The 15,765-nt window shown below is 40.7% G+C and overlaps 1 protein-coding gene across 1 annotated transcript in view; it reads right to left on the bottom strand.

Annotated features, from left to right (window-relative positions):
* NELFA (negative elongation factor complex member A) overlaps nucleotides 1-7,836 on the bottom strand; it is a 28,175-nt gene extending 20,339 nt beyond the window's left edge. The window contains exon 1 of the mRNA XM_085309661.1: nucleotides 7,255-7,836. Within this exon, the coding sequence (XP_085165787.1) occupies nucleotides 7,255-7,506 (252 nt within the window). The 5' untranslated portion in view covers nucleotides 7,507-7,836. The remainder of the gene's footprint in view (nucleotides 1-7,254) is intronic.
* Between the last annotated feature and the right edge of the window lie 7,929 nt (nucleotides 7,837-15,765).

Below are 15,765 nucleotides of genomic sequence, written 5' to 3'. Positions count from 1 at the left end.
AAAAAAAAAAAAAAAAAAAAAAAAAAAAAAAAAAAAAAAAAAAAAAAAAAAGCCCAATTCTTGCAGGAATGTCTCCTTGCTTACACTCTCAGTGTATCCCAACTTTATATCCAGCAATTAGGACATTCAAACAAAACACAAGTTATTTAGATTGGGAATCTAAATTAAGACATGTCTCTTACTGGGCTAGAGAATGAAACAGCTAACAGACCATATTTACACCATGCAAACATAAAATAAGTTCTCAAAATTTTAATTAAACTTAGACTAAAATAAATTGTTTCATGGTGAATCAAACTGTATCATCTGGAAAAATCTACTTATTACAGAAGTACACCCAGGCCTCTAATGCCACAAGTAACGAGATTTTTCCATCTGTTCAAAGCTTCTGTAGTGAGGAAAAAAATCATTTAAGTTAAGAATCTATCTTAAAAAGGGGTAAATAATATAAAAGATTAACAAAGTTATATTTTTCACAGTAATTTTCTGAATTACTGATCCACATGCCTGCTGTTGGCATTAAAAATGAAACTGCAGCTACAGTCAACTGATTTTACATAGTGAATTATGATTTCTTAAATTAYTTTATTCCATTCACAGGCAGCCAAACCCTGAAATAAAACCTGAACATTTGCTTTTTTTCTTAAGAAAGCTCTTATGTAAGCATTAAAACTATTAGTTTCATAAAACCAAGATGTTCAAGATCCAACATATGCCTATCAAGCCACAGAACATAACAGAATAAAATTTTGTGGCAAGTATTTAGACATATTCTATCTATTCAGTATCAGCATTAAAGACCATAAGCAAGTATAAGAAAAATACTTGAATTCTGCCTTCTCATACCCCATTGTGCTTACATATTGTGGCACATATGGCATAATTTACAATGTCTAGAGGTTTTCAAACACAGTGAGAAAAACTAAAGATGGATCTTATACTACATTTCCTTTATTTAGAATTTTCTCTTATATGAACACAATTTAATAAAAGAATTGCATGAGTAGAGTAAGTTTAAGAGATAAAAGTTAAATTTCTGTTATCTCTTTCTCAAGCACTTTTAGACCTCACTATTCCAAGTCAGACAAACATTGACATTTCTCAATTCCATTCACCCACACACAGATGTTACTGCCCCGTTACTTTAGTCACGTTTAAAACTGTGCTAGAGGAGCAGCTAGTCATTTACCATTGCTTCTTTCAGTGCTCATGTTCATACACTCACAAAATGAACCAGATCAGTTCATCTGACTGAAAACTATCATCTCCTAATGATTTTCAGCCTGATCAGACCCTTGATGCAGTCATTGCAGTGACACAAACACCAGAATAAGGACAGGAGCAGAAAGAAATAACAGAAGAATCAACCAACATTTTCAGTGGCATTATTGATTTATTTTGGATTAAAGTGACAACATAACCACAACTACACACAGTTTTAACTTGTCATCAAATTTAACAAACACGCAACAGAAAGAATCAATTTCTAAGAGTTTCTAATCTTTGTTGTCCTCCATCACTCATTTCTTTCTCAAAAAATAAGAGAGCCCAGATTCCACACAGGACACAGATATGGACAAATCTGCACCTAAACTGCCCATCACAAGTTGCTTCTATTATAGTACAAGAGGGCAGTGTGAATACTATCCAGAGTTTTATGTTCTCCTATCTATTCTATAGGAATTACAGAACAGATTTACACAAAATACCTGAAAATTTAAGATAACATCTAATAAAAGCTGATGAAACTTACACCAGCTTTTATCTGGATACTCTCCATCCAGACAGACTTACAGATTTTTTYYTTYYTYCCCCCCCCCATCAAAACAAACTCAGAAAAACAACAATTCGAAGAAAAATATCTCGAGTATCCTCCCCACTTGCCCATCATCTCTGCTCCACAAAACTCACATTTGCACTAAAAGCTCACAAAATGCCTGTATCATGTATATTCCTACAGAGTTCTTGTCTAGGCAAGTTATACTGACACCGCTTTGAGGGCRATCAAAGCTCAGGCAACTTACTTATCCCCACAACCCACTGCTTCACATGACTTTGGTTTCTTCAAGGAGGGAACAACCTGTCTGCCCAGCACTGAACAATATTATCACAAGTCCTCATGAAAAGTGACAAAGGAACAGTCACTGCCATATATAGTCAAGCGAAGCATGCTTCACTATGCACTGGGAACTAACCAAAGACCATGCCTGAATACAGGCTTGCATTGAACAAGCCTGGATTTGAGTTTTTGTTCAGCTTTGTTTTCATAAGGCCATTTATATGTATGTTCCCAGTTCCCTGTTTAATTTATAAACCTGGCAGCTGTTAAAAAAAAATATTTTCGTTTGTGGTTTGAGCATGCATGAAATGCAACTCAAAGTAACACAGATCCTACATGCAATTTTACTGTTACTTTTCAGAGCCATAATCTCAAGCTCTTAATTGGGTAATACTGCAACACTGGGTCTGTAAGTTGGAGTCCCCACAAGAGTCTTGTTCAGTGTGAATGTCAAGATCTCATGCAACATCTTCTGGCAATTCTCTCATCTAAGGCTCAAGGATATTAAAGTGTTTTTCTCAGCCTGCTGGCACAATAAGGCATACAGCACAACTAGAAACATTTAACAAGAAAGGATTGGGCAGGATGGAAAAATTCTGGGAACAGAGACAAAAGGCAGGCTGACAACGGTCGTGCAGGAAGAATATAGCCACAGCACCACAGGAAGGTGTGAAAATGGAAACGTCACTAGAAATACACAAAATGATAGCTCCAATGAGACTTCTGCAAAGAACTCCCATTCATTTTCTCTCCATTATGCCTAAATTAACATACATGACTAAACCTATATACTAATGCATTCACAGCTGGCTAATAAACCTAACTACATTTTAACCTTTCAGGGTCCACTAAGAAAGTGATATTTAATAGGAATTCATACTACTATAGTGCATTTGCATTACATTAAGTACATCAAAGTATGCAGAATTATTATTTATGATACAGAACTAGGATGAATCAAATACACTCTTGCATATGCCTTGTATKTTAATCATGACAAGCTGCAGAAGTGTCCTAGAGTAGTATTAAACACACCATCTTACGTCACAGAAAAATGAAAAATATTAAATGGTGGACAGAAAGATTCATAGCAGCCTCTTCTGAATAGGAAAAAAAAAGGGAGTATTGTACATCCTCTTATTTTGCACTAATACTCCGTAACTCCTACTTGCATGAAGAGAGGGCTCCCTATTCACATAAACAAGCAGGAGGAAAGAGTCTTGACTTTTGCTCTCTTCAACACAGCTGCAGTAATAGGAAGGCATGTCACTCCAGGGATAGGCAGCATCTTCCTCTGAAAATATTTCAGAGCACAGGAGCACACTGCCCTCATTCCAGACTTGATAATAAYATCATAGTCTAACCCTAAACAAATAAATGAAATACTGGCACAGAAATACTGCACTTGCCTTTGTGAATCAAGTTAACAAGAGTACAATACACAAAGTAAATAGAAATAACTGTTCTGCCTAATTACCCCTGAAACTCTACTCAGCACTACAGTGAGCTTCAGGCATCATTTCAAATAAGCATGATTATCTAGAAAAGATTTAGTAGATAAAAGGCTAGGGGAGGGAGCAGGGAGATTCAAAAGTTAGCAAATTCTACCTAGAGAACTGTAGCAGGAAAGGATACCTTTGACAACTATCTGCAAAACACACCTAAATGTTAAAAAGAAAATGAGAGTCAATTATTCCTATTAGAGTGAATGAACAATCAGTAACAAGGTTCATAGTGTGATTAAAAAAAAAAAAATAAAGGAAAAAGGTAGGTTCATTACCTATCCCACATGGGTATTATGAGGATTAAGTCACTAGTATCTACGCAATATTTGCAGTGTCAAACAAACAAGATAATATGAAAACACCATGATACTATCTTTTAGAAAAAAAATAACACTTAAGATACTGATCTTTCAAGAAAATTGAAAAGAGAGCTTTCAAAGGATTGAAGAATCATTTGTGCAGACTGAAGCCTTCTCAGAGATTTAGGAAGGACCAGTAGCCAATTAAATCTCTTCTTAAGCAAATACCACCATACTACTTCTGAACCCAATGTAGTTTTTTTTATTTAGATGTCTGCCCCCCAGAAGATTTTTATGTTACTCTAACCTTCAGTTTAAATGTTATTATAAAGAACAGGGGGAGAAAAAAAAGGATTTTTGAAGAGAAAGCGATTAAGTATAACTTGTTTTCTAGATAGAGGAATATCACTGAACATGTTACATGGCAAACCAGTAACACATGCTGCATCCACCATCAAGATTCAAAAAGATTTACAAAGCTGTACAGATTCTAATAGTATTAAGTTTTCAAATGCCAGTTCCGTGCTTCTCACATATGATTGATACAGCTGGCACATGACAAGTCACTGAAAACATACATATGACTTTCCCAAAATAAGTGCTTTCACAGTGAGGTTAAACAGTTTTCAGAGATCAGTAACAAATTCAAARTGACTTCTGACTGAAGGATTTCACTTCCAGACAGCCACAGGTACTCTGTACTGATGTACTTCTGCTAGCAAAAAGACTATGTCCAGCACTGTATAATGTAAAGCGCACAGAATAATGTATAGAAGTACACAGCACAGTGCATGAGGTGACACACACACATATATGGTGTGTGTATACACAGAACTGAACACTAGTACAAAACACTTAGCAGCTTTATGGTTAAYAAATGTTAAACACCCAATACCAGTTAGAGTATCCCAAAACATGAGAACAAGTTATGTGACAAATCTCCATAAACACAGCTTTATTTTAGCAAATTCACTACAAGATGATGAATATCTGATAAGACAACATTCTCTTTAGGAAGTAGGTTTGTTGCACTTGCATTTTTTATCATTTGTAGGAAGAAGTCTATAAGGAAATTAGCCTATAATGAAACAAGTTAGACCTACTAGCAAAATTAAGGGTTTCTATCTCATTGTTTTTAATTTAATATCAACTTCTTCATTGAGAGGAAAGATTAAAAAAAGTCCATGAAATAATTAAAATAAATTAGAAGTACTTTGCAAAGCACGGGAAAAACAGTAAAACTCTAGCTCTAGACAAGCATATTCTGTTTATAGGTAAAAGATTGAATTTATGACTGATTTCACAAACTATGAAAGAACTGAAAAATCAGGTAATACTTTATTTTTGTTAGAGCAGTAGTAATAAAAGATTTTGTATTTGGAACACAGCTGACCACTAACTTCATATTAAAAGGTACCAGCTTGCTTTTCTTCACCATATACTTCATCTCCACCACYAACAAAACCACAGATCAAGTGAATTGGCCTGCTGCTATCTTCCTTAACTTGAAGGAGTCTTAACAAAAGTTAAGTATTATAAATCCAGTGAAGACTTGTGCAGCATTTCAATYGATTATTTTAGTTGACTTGAACTGCTGCTCCCTCACCACAGAGCTAGCATTTGAGTCTTACTTATGAAGGTCTCTAAGCTGTTAAAAATTCCCTTTTCTTAGACCTAAAAACACCGTTAGCTTTTTGGTTTTAACTAAATACTGTAAGAACTCTTCTTCCAGGCTATTTCTATTTTCACACTATTCAGGAAGAATTTTGCATACTCTGAGTTCGTGGGAACTTGGGGCTATTTCCTCACTCCCCGTTCCAGCTTTGGCTATTTTGTTTGCACAAAACAACAAAACAAAATCGCACGTCATGCATAAATAAGAATGCTTGTGCACTGGACATGCACAAGGTACCAGTACATTTTAGAAAACAGAGGAAACATAGGCTGAGCAAAAAGTGTCTTCGTAACAGCAACTGCAGTCATGTGTAACAAAGTAACAACCATGTATCTGTATCTGGCAAGACAAACCCTGGCATACACAAACCCATTGCTGAGAAGCAATGTTTTGCATTTTAAGCTTAGTGTGCAGAAGCAGAGTGTACAACAACCCAAATTATGCAGTTTCCCCACACCCTGTCCAGTATATACTTTTATTAAGTGTAAGCATACCCTATTCATGAGAAGGACTGCTACAAGCACAACTGAAGATACTGCACACAAGAAGCTGAAGCTCAAACTACTCATTGTCTCCAAAATCGTTATCAGAAATCAGCACCATACAYGCTGGAAGAAGGACAGAGGTTCCTCCAACCTGGCCAGAGAAACTCAATGTTTCCCAATCATTTTCCAATTATTACCCCAATCAGTAGCTGCCTACTGGTAAGAACAAGCCAACTGCAGGTGATGTACAGTCCAGAGCCAAGCAAGTAAACACTGCTGGATCTATGCTGACTCCCTGCAAAATTGGATCAGAATCCATCCAGCCAGATTACTAGCTGGGTAAAGGGCAGTAAARGAAAGAACTAGTACTTCCCAAAGAGGTAAGAGGAGGCAAAAATAACTTGGCAATTTTCTCCAACAAATCCTGACTGCAAGGAGGTGGGGAAAACACTGTTCAGTGCAAACCCCAGATCTTCCAATCCCGAAGTTTCAGCACTTGCTGCTGTCCTTCCTAAATCCAAGATACTCAACCTGGGACATGTACACAGCTGCCAGTATTAAGGAGAGCAAACGAGCTCCTGTCCACGTTATTGGTGGCGGCCAGTCCTACCTCTGYGGCCTACACTTAGAGCAAGCATTGGCTCAGAGAAGCCCTTTCCCCCCCCGCCACCAAGATGCACCAAAAGCCCCAAAACTTCAGCAAAATATAGTCCTACAGCTACAAGCCTGCTTGGACACGTAAGACAGGTTTCAGGCTGAAAGCCCTGCTTTCGGAAAGCCTACTGCCCACCCGAGGAGCCGGACGAGGAGCGGCAGCAGCGCTCCCGCACCGGCGGGAACCCGAGCGCTTTTCTCGCGCCCAGGGCCGAAACCTCCAAGCAGGGGCCTCAACGGGCTGCGCTACCGGGGGGGGGGGAACCAATCAACCCACCCACCCCCAGGCAACCCCCACTGCCGGGGCGGAGCGGAGATGTCCGCGGCGAAGGCGCTGGCTACCCCCCCCTCCCCCCCGCCGGGGCTCGGCTCCCCTCAGGGCGGCGCGGCCCGCCGAGCCCGCGCTAACGGCCCGCCGCGCCGCAGGGGGAGGGCAGGGGCCCGGCGGACTCCATTTAAAGGGGGAGGGGGGAGGTGGTGCCCCCCGTGCCACCACCACCACCACACACACACGCACGCACTCGCTCACTTCGTTTCGCTTAAGCTTCCCGCGCAACGTCCTGCCCGCCGCCCTCACCTCATCCACCGCCCGGCGGGGCAGGTGCAGCATCCCCAGCAGCAGCTTGAGCTTGACGGCCGAGGAGAGGCCGTGGAAACAGAGGCGGATGTTGTCGATCACCGAAGCCGTGAGCAGCGAGGCAATGCTCGGCGGCGCCCACAGCTCGTCTGTGGAGCCTAGTTTGTTGTGCAGCCACAGGCCAGTGTCGCTCTCCCGCATCGACGCCATCTTGGGAGCGGGGCGAAAAAAGAGGGGATTCTCCACGGGCATTTTATGAAGACACCTAAGGGGGGGGGGGAAGGACCCCTGCGGTCGCCGTCTTGTTCGTAACCCAAAATGGCGGCGCCCTGCTAGGGAACCTCGGTCTAGAGAAGGCGGAGATTCTTCCGTAAGCTAAAATGGCGGCGCCCAGTGGAGAAAAACACTAAGGCTCTTCCGCTGTCTCGCTCAGATGCAAAATGGCGCCCGCCATGTTCCTTTCYTGCCGTATCGCAAGATGGCGTAGCCTCACCATGCGGAAGGTTCTCTGTCGGCTCCGGCTTGTTGCTCCTCACGCCCTGCCCCAACTTCCCCAAGACTCGCCGCGGCCGTGCGGGGCCAAGAAGCGGCACCGGGGCGGCTAGCGAGCCGCGCAGCCCGGCGGAACGGCTCTGAGACAGAGGCCGGGCCGCAGCCCCCTCCCCCCGCCGGCGGCCGCTTCCCGCGCGGCGCGGCCGTTGCTGACGGCGGGAGAAGCGCCGAGGGCGCCGTTCGCCGCCCGCGCTGCCTCCGCCGGGGCTGCGCCACTCCTCGGCCTTCGCGACCGAGGGCCTGGCAGGGCCGCGGGTGGCACCGCCTCTCCTCGCCTCAGCCGTCATACCCGCCCTCGCCCTGGGCTCCCGAGACCTCCTCGCACCCCTTTGGCCTCTCCTTGCGCTGTCTTTGGTCGGCCTGCGGTGAAAAAAAGCCCGTTCCCCCCCCCCCTTTTTTTCATTTTTTCCCCTGCCAGCAGGCTGAGTGGCTCATTAGAGTTAATAACATCCTGAGGTGCACCATGTCTGTGAGTCCTGGGTCCCTCCTCTGACCCTCTGGGTGCCCGGGGCCTTCCTCCCATCCACGCCACCCAGCAGAGCCTGCCAACACCGTGGTGGATGATGAAATCTCTGTGTAAGGCTGTGATTTGACAAAAACAGCTGCCTTTGCTGTCGTTTCCCCCAGAGACTTTTGTGCTGGATGCTTCTGAGATTTAGGAGGTTATCTCTGCGTCTGTAATGCTAGTGGTAGGTACACTGGAATTCAGGGTTTTATTATGCATACACTCATATTCCCCTGTGATTCAGCTCATTGTTATTTAAATATGAAAAATTAATCAGTTACTTAAATCCCATAAGATTTAGAGTTCTTCAGGTACAGCATAAAGGGTTCTTTTTGGTGTCTTTTCTAATTGAAATGAAAGCAGAGGAGCTGCGGTAGAAGTGCACAGCAAATTTGCTCGTTCTCTTTCTCCGTTTTAAGCTTTTGAGGAAAAACTACTTTTTAACTGCTGCCTTCCTACACAGGAGGTTGCTTACAACCTGGCTTCTCTGTAAGAGTTTAGCAGTTGGTGCTGAGGAGCTTTGCATTGACTCTTCAACACTGCTGAGAACTGTATGTTCCTATACATCATAGAGCCTGTGAGGGAATTAGGTTGCCTTTACTGAAGGTTATGGACTCTGCTGAAGTATTGTGAAAGTAAGAAGTGCTAAGTAGCACAATTGTGACAATTCTCCCAGATCTGTTTGTGAGGTATGATCTCACCTTTAATTCTACTTTCTGCTATCTGCTGCCTCTGAAAATGTATATTCTGTGAGGTGCTGTAACTAGAAAAAATCTAGCTAAGCAAGGAAAGCTAGTGGTGTTTTCACCTTTGAATGTGAGGAGAAAACTAACCAACTCTTACTGAAGGTGAGTTGAAGAAAGCAGATCACAAGATACCCTGTACTTTTTCCAGCTGATTGCATTCAAGTAGTACCTAATGCACAGGGTTAAACTGTTTCCATGAGATGTTAAGAGTGTTTTTTTTTAAGAGCTGATAAATATTCGCCACAATGCAAAGAGTAGAATTTTACAGCCTCTCTCTACCAGCTCACATGGACTGAGCATTTTCAGAAAAGGTAACTTTGTTCTGGTAGACTTTGTGTGGGATTAGGTACCATCATGCTCGGGTGATGCCAAAGCTGGACACTGACAGAAGACAAGGGAGTATTGTTATTGTGCTTACACTCCCTTGGAACACCTATTTCTGGCCACTGTAAAGGGTTAAAGCAGTGGGTTGCGTGGCCACTTGGTTTGTTCTGGTGTAATGATTTTTATTTTCTTAGCTGAAGTGTGATGCTGGRACAGAGTCTGAGTCTGAGACGTATCTGGAATATAAGGCTTTATATAGTAAATTTTGCTCCAGTTCTACCACCTGCAAGTCTTTGCCTGTCAGCTGCTGACTGAACATGCAAAGTTTGTGGAGATTAAGACAAAATGCCAACCAGTTTTAAGAACAACATTTTGTCCTGTCTAGTTACTAGTACTTTAGCTTTCTATTTGAATATAGTAAAGCTTTATTTATTTATTTATTTATTGGTTAGATTTTGTCTAGTGTGAGTAGTGATTTTCAGGGCAATATGGCAAATACCACGGTGCTCATTCCTCAAGGATTCATGAACTTGTAGATGGGTTCTTGATTTCTCTGAAAGTGCTCGATATCCCACATATTACTGGCTTACATAAGTAACTGGATATTTTCTCCTCTGAGGCCCTAATTCAAAGTTTGTAATGCTGAATATCAAATTATTGAGAAATGTTAAGAGTGTGCTACAAGGTGAGTTGAGAGAAGACAACCGAGATTCACTTTCCCAGTTGTGATAGTATTTAAATAAAAGCAGACATAGCCAAAGAGTCACATGTTCAAATCCACTTTATATTTGCTTTGAGAAAGATAACTCTTCACCTCACACCCGAATCAGTGCTCCARGAATTCCCTGACCTGCTGTTTGTCTCACTATCTATCCAAAGCTATATATGCTGAGATGAACTAGTCCTGCATCAGTGAGGGCAGCCTGCTGTGTTAGCTCTCAGACTCAGAATAAATGTGTATGTTCAGAAGGGAGTTACAGAGATAATGCCCAGTGGTTCCCTATTTTAGGGGGAAGCAGCAGTGCATCTTGACTGGGCACTGAAGTAAAGGAGTGGTGCATTGATGGGCAGAGAGTTCAGAGAGATGCTGGCATTGAGTTTTCTGTTAAGAAGCAGCAGCTTTTACTGTGTTTTAGAAAGCACTGAAGCGTGGGCTATAAACATACCATTAGCACTAGCAGTGGCACTGAGTTCCCATTGGCATCCTGCARCTGCAGCTATCACAGCTTCTGGGCCAACAGTGGTTTTATGATAGAGTACTGTATAGTACACCGAACCCCCCGCGCACTATTGGAAGGATTCCATTAAGGTTGAATAACTGAGCTTTTCAAAGCTATAATTAAGTTTGTCTGTGCTATTTTATTTTTACTTGCCTGTGTGCAACTTYGGCATTCTAAACACTGGAAATGTTTAATACATTCAGTGCTTCTATACTTTTTTAAAGTACAACTTTGTAAGTTTTGGAAGTATAATACAAAGACAATTTTTATCATGTGGTATCAGGCTGACATCGAACTTTTCTGCACAGTTAGGACCTTTAGATCTGTCACTGGAGCTAACAGTGACTGGTTGTTAGGCTAATAGCCTTTATGGCAGCCAGCAATAGGTATTCTGTCAGTGGGTTTTAAGTGCACACAGTTTTAAGGAAACACCATTTTACTTTATGTGTAAATCAAATTATCATTAAGCTGCAATTGGTTCCATAAAGTGGTATTTATTATCAGTTTTAATACCTGCCAATACATTTTTGTTTTCATTCAGTTCGTAAAACTCTGCTTGTTGTAAATTTATGTTTTCCTTTTGTGTGGGTGGTCTCTGGGGAGATTTTACTTGTTAAATACAAGTATGTGATTTTCATAACTGTATTGCTTTTTTTGGTGGTCTTTTCCCTGCACACAAACACAATACTGCATTTTACAGTTAGCTAGTCTTTTAAAATGGAGTTTGTTTGACCTGTCTTAAAAGTCTTTGCTGTAGCAGTGGAATCTGAAAGGTGACTTTCAGAATTTACTCCCAACAAAAACAGATTATTTGACTTCTTCAAGTCAAGTGCTAAGCTTACTTCTGTTAACCCCTTGCATCTGCTGTGGCACGGCTGGCTACCTTCTCAGCCACCCGAAGTCTTTTGAAACAGATATAGCTCTATTCTAGCAGAAATAAAAATAAAAGTACTTCTGTAGCTATGAAAATTTTACTGGCTACCTCCTCTCTGGTAAATTTATGTGACATGATGGGCAGTAGCTACTGCAAGGGCGCACAGTATGGTTACCTGTGTCTAAGATTGCTTACGTTGTCATCCCACCCTCTTACTTATGACTTCAGCTGCACAAACTTTTTTTAAAAAAAAAAAAAAAAAACTTCAAAATGGTGTAGTGACTTCAAACCTAGGATGATAAAGACCCATGAAGACAGCCTGTGAGAGGAGGAAATCAAATGGTCATTTCCTTTAAATCTTGTTCTAGAGTAGTTTCACTTGATACAGTACCACTCACAGGCTCTGACATCTAAGTGGCTAATGGGGCCTGATGGTTGAAGATTATCACCAGTGATAAAATAACTTCCTTAAACTCTCTGAAGAGCTGCAGCAGTGGCATACCTATGTGCAGTTCCCATCCTTGAGGAAACACAGCCTTCTCTATTTGGAAAACTTTTGCTTTTCCCTCACTCATCCCCAGTTGTCACTATCAGTAGCTCATCAGTGTGGAGTTAGTGTGTCAGTCCTTAGAGTTGCTGTGACATGTATGTACGGACCGCTTTGAAGAAGACGTGGCCCTCCTAGCTGGGAAGGCATTAGAGATGTTTAAGGGGACTTCTAGATTTCACTAGAGTCTATTATTTGCTTCCCACATTTGACCTCAGAGTTCATCAAAATAACGTTTCTGTGGCTGGTGGGCCTGGCTGAGTGGCATCCCTTTAGCTTTTTGTAGACATTTCTACCTACAGCCGTTGCTACTGCTTGCATCAGCATAACAAGGCTCTTCACTGGCCTTTGCTACCTCTTACGCTGCTTGTCTTTCACTCTTGGTTTGAATAAGTTGTTTAATGTGTCACTACAACAAAAGGAGGTTTTAAAATAATTATTTAAGACATGAATCTGAGAGACCTCCTACGTCATCGTTTACTGTCATAAGCAATATCATTGTATCAGTCATTTTATAAACTGTTAGACTCCATCTTATAACTAGTTTGCTTTTCCTTGTTACTGAAGTCTGGAAGCTTTTCCAGAATCTCACTGCTCTGCTGAAGGTTTCTATGTTGTAATTTCCAGACTAAATTATGCCCATTTCTTTGAAAAAGAGCTCTTTTTCTTTCTGTGTGTACTGGATAAGTCATTTAGTTATAATAGAACTTGTCAGCATTTGCCTGTGAAAATTTTTACTCTTGAGTTCTCTGTTTTAATGACTGGGGAAAATAACTTCTCCTAGTGAGTCTGCCATGCTCCTTTCACTGTAGTCCAGTATGCGGTTTGCCTTACTTGCAATGAGAGCATGCTGTTGGCTTCTATTGGCTGTCACTCCGCCTGAAATCTGTTGTGATCCCTTGGTTATTTGCAGTGGGCTGATGCTCAGCCAGTCCGTTCCCAGCCTGTCCTGATGCCTGAGGTTATTCTGCCCTATTGAACTTTGTGAGGTTTCTATTGGCTTAATCCTCGGATTTATTGAGGTCTCTGTGGATAAAGTTTTGCCATTCATCATGTCAGCCACTCTCCCTAATTTGGTGTCCATAAATTTGCTAAGGATGTATTCTGTGTCATCACCCAGGCCTCTGATCAAGATGTTGAACATATGAGCTGTAGTATCAGCACTGGGATACTGTGCTCTTTACCAGCTGAATATACACCATTGGTCTCTACTACTTGAGCCTTGTGGTCCAGCCAGTTTTTGGTCCATCTGTCAGACTGAGAGTCCCAGCTGTACTTCCTTAAAAAAGATGATTTTGTGTGGCTATATAGATTAAATCTTACCTTAAGTCTTTATGTACTTTAAGTCTTGCCATAAAGTTGTATTGTATACATACCCTATTGTAGTGTTTGAGAGTCCATGCATGATAGAAGTGGATCTTCTAGGTATGATGTGGGAGATTAGATATCCAGGACTGGCTGAAACTCTTTCCAGACTTAAGCATCAATGGAGAACCTGGATTTCACAGTCTATCTCTGCTTGCTCTGGATCCCAGTCAATATCAACACTGGGAGAGATACATAACACAGGTAGCTGAATTTACAAGTTCATAGCTGTCACAGACACAGTTTCCTGCTCTTAATGATAGCTGCAGATGCTGTAAAGTTTCCAGAGTTCCTGCTGATACATTTCTTACATTTATTAAAGTAGAGATTACTTATTGCAGTATTTGCTTATGTTCTAATTRTTTCCTTTTCCTTCATTTGTTGATACCTGCTTAGATATTTGCACAGCATACAGGGCAGATTTCCAGTGGGATGGCATGTTCTTGTCTTCCTAGGACAATGAAACCAGGACCGGAGTACCAGACCACACTGAAGCTTAAGGCTTGGCTCTGCAAACACAGGGAATGTGTCAGAAGCTGGAACACCAATAAATCAGGCTGTATAAGCAGCTGGTCAGCCTGATAGAAAGGAGAGTCCAGGTAACCAACAAACCTTCCTCCCCTCCCCACCTCCCCCCCCCCCAAGTGGAAGCACTTAGCAGCTTCCAGGTGGCGAAGTTAAACATACTTGGACTAATGGTCATTGTTTGAGTGATTCTTTTTCCAAAGAAGTTCTATTCTAATATAAAGCCAGAGGTTTCACTTAAAAAAAAAAAAGTTTGATTTACAAATGCAAATCATTTTATCATGAAATTATACAAATTCACCCATGGTAGATTTCAGATGCAGACAAGCTTTTCAGCTTTACAGAATAGGCAGATAGTAATTGTCATTAATGTCATTAGTGACTGGCAATGGAGAGCTCTAGCATTAGTTTAGATACTGCTTTGAGTACTGGAATCTTTTCTGAAAATACAGATTATAATGGGGAAAAAAAGGACAGAGATCTCAAAAGAGCATGACAAGATAGACATAACCTTGGAGTCTGGTTGAAGTCTGACCATATCTCACAATTTAAGGGATACTGTGAACTTCAAGTATACTTACTTACAGAGAAGATGGACTAAAAGCTTTTCAAGTTCTTTTTCATGGCGGTGAATGTTATCCACCCACTTTTATGTTTTTATAATCATCTTTTTCTAGATTTTTGTTTCATCCTTTTCATTGCTGTGAGAAAAAGACAAATGGGAAAATTACTAGCTTTAAACAATTTTATCAGTATACAGAGAATAATGAAAATGATTATAAATCCTCAAATCCATTTCAGTCCAAATTATCTTAGGTTTTGTGAAGGAGAGGTTCCAACTTCGTTCTCCAGAGTTCAAATGGACATATTTTATTATGTCATTTCATGTAACTGCTTGTTTATTTTCATCAACTATAGTAAAGTGGATCTTGTAAAAGCTCTTACTTTTGAAGTAATACTGCTGTAGTCTACAAGAAAGGTTAGGTTTGTAGGAGGAGGTAGAGGTAATGTCTTTTATCATATATAATGGGAAAAATAAACAAGCTTTCAAGCTCAGGGTCCTTACATTTGGTCTGATTTCATCTATTAAAGGGTATTATCTTTCCTTACAAACTTTTATTTTTCAGCACAGATTTTGTCAGCATGGCTAGATTTACTCCAGAAGAGGAGTAATAACTTAAAAAGTTGTAGTTTTTGCAGGCAAGCTTACAGTGTTTAGTATGATTGTTTATGAATTCAGACATTGCTGTTCTCATTATGAACTGATATTGCATGTGCATTACAAACCCAGTAACTGAACATTTTAAACAGTTGTACTTTTCTGCATATTTTGGATTTGTATTAGTTGTTTTACTCTGATGTGTTACAARTTTTCTTACTTTTATTATTACTGTTTTCATTAACATTTTAGCAAGACTGTTGTTCAAAAAGTGATGTCCTTATGGACTCATGTGTTGGAGCTTCTGAAGGCATAGATTTGATTTGTTTGTGTTATTTGTTTCTGTAGGTATGGTTTTAATTGTCATTGTATTTCACTGACTGTCAACCCCAACAGAGTGTATTCTCACAGAATCTCTTGAGATTCGTACAAGTAAGTGTTAGACCGTTTAACAAAGAAGGAGCTAAAGAGGAGGATAGATGAAATATGACTAGCAGAGGAAGGTCTTTAACTCTGTTCTCTGGTGACTTCGTTACCCTACCTTTTTCCTTATCTGAATTTTAACCAAAGTGGAATATGCTAGAGTTAAAAATAATGTTGCATTCATCCCAATTTTAAATTATATTAATGAGGAGAAGGTTTAAATCCATCTTAATCTTTTAATCCCTCTTTTACTGTTCAGAAATACGAATTA

Source organism: Rhea americana, unplaced genomic scaffold (genome assembly GCF_003343005.1).
Source record: "Rhea americana isolate MKP2758 unplaced genomic scaffold, rheAme1 scaffold_30, whole genome shotgun sequence".
In the NCBI taxonomy this organism is placed as follows: domain Eukaryota; kingdom Metazoa; phylum Chordata; class Aves; order Rheiformes; family Rheidae; genus Rhea; species Rhea americana.
The sequence above is the reverse complement of the archived record's forward strand: the minus strand, read 5'-3'. Positions and strand labels throughout refer to the sequence as shown.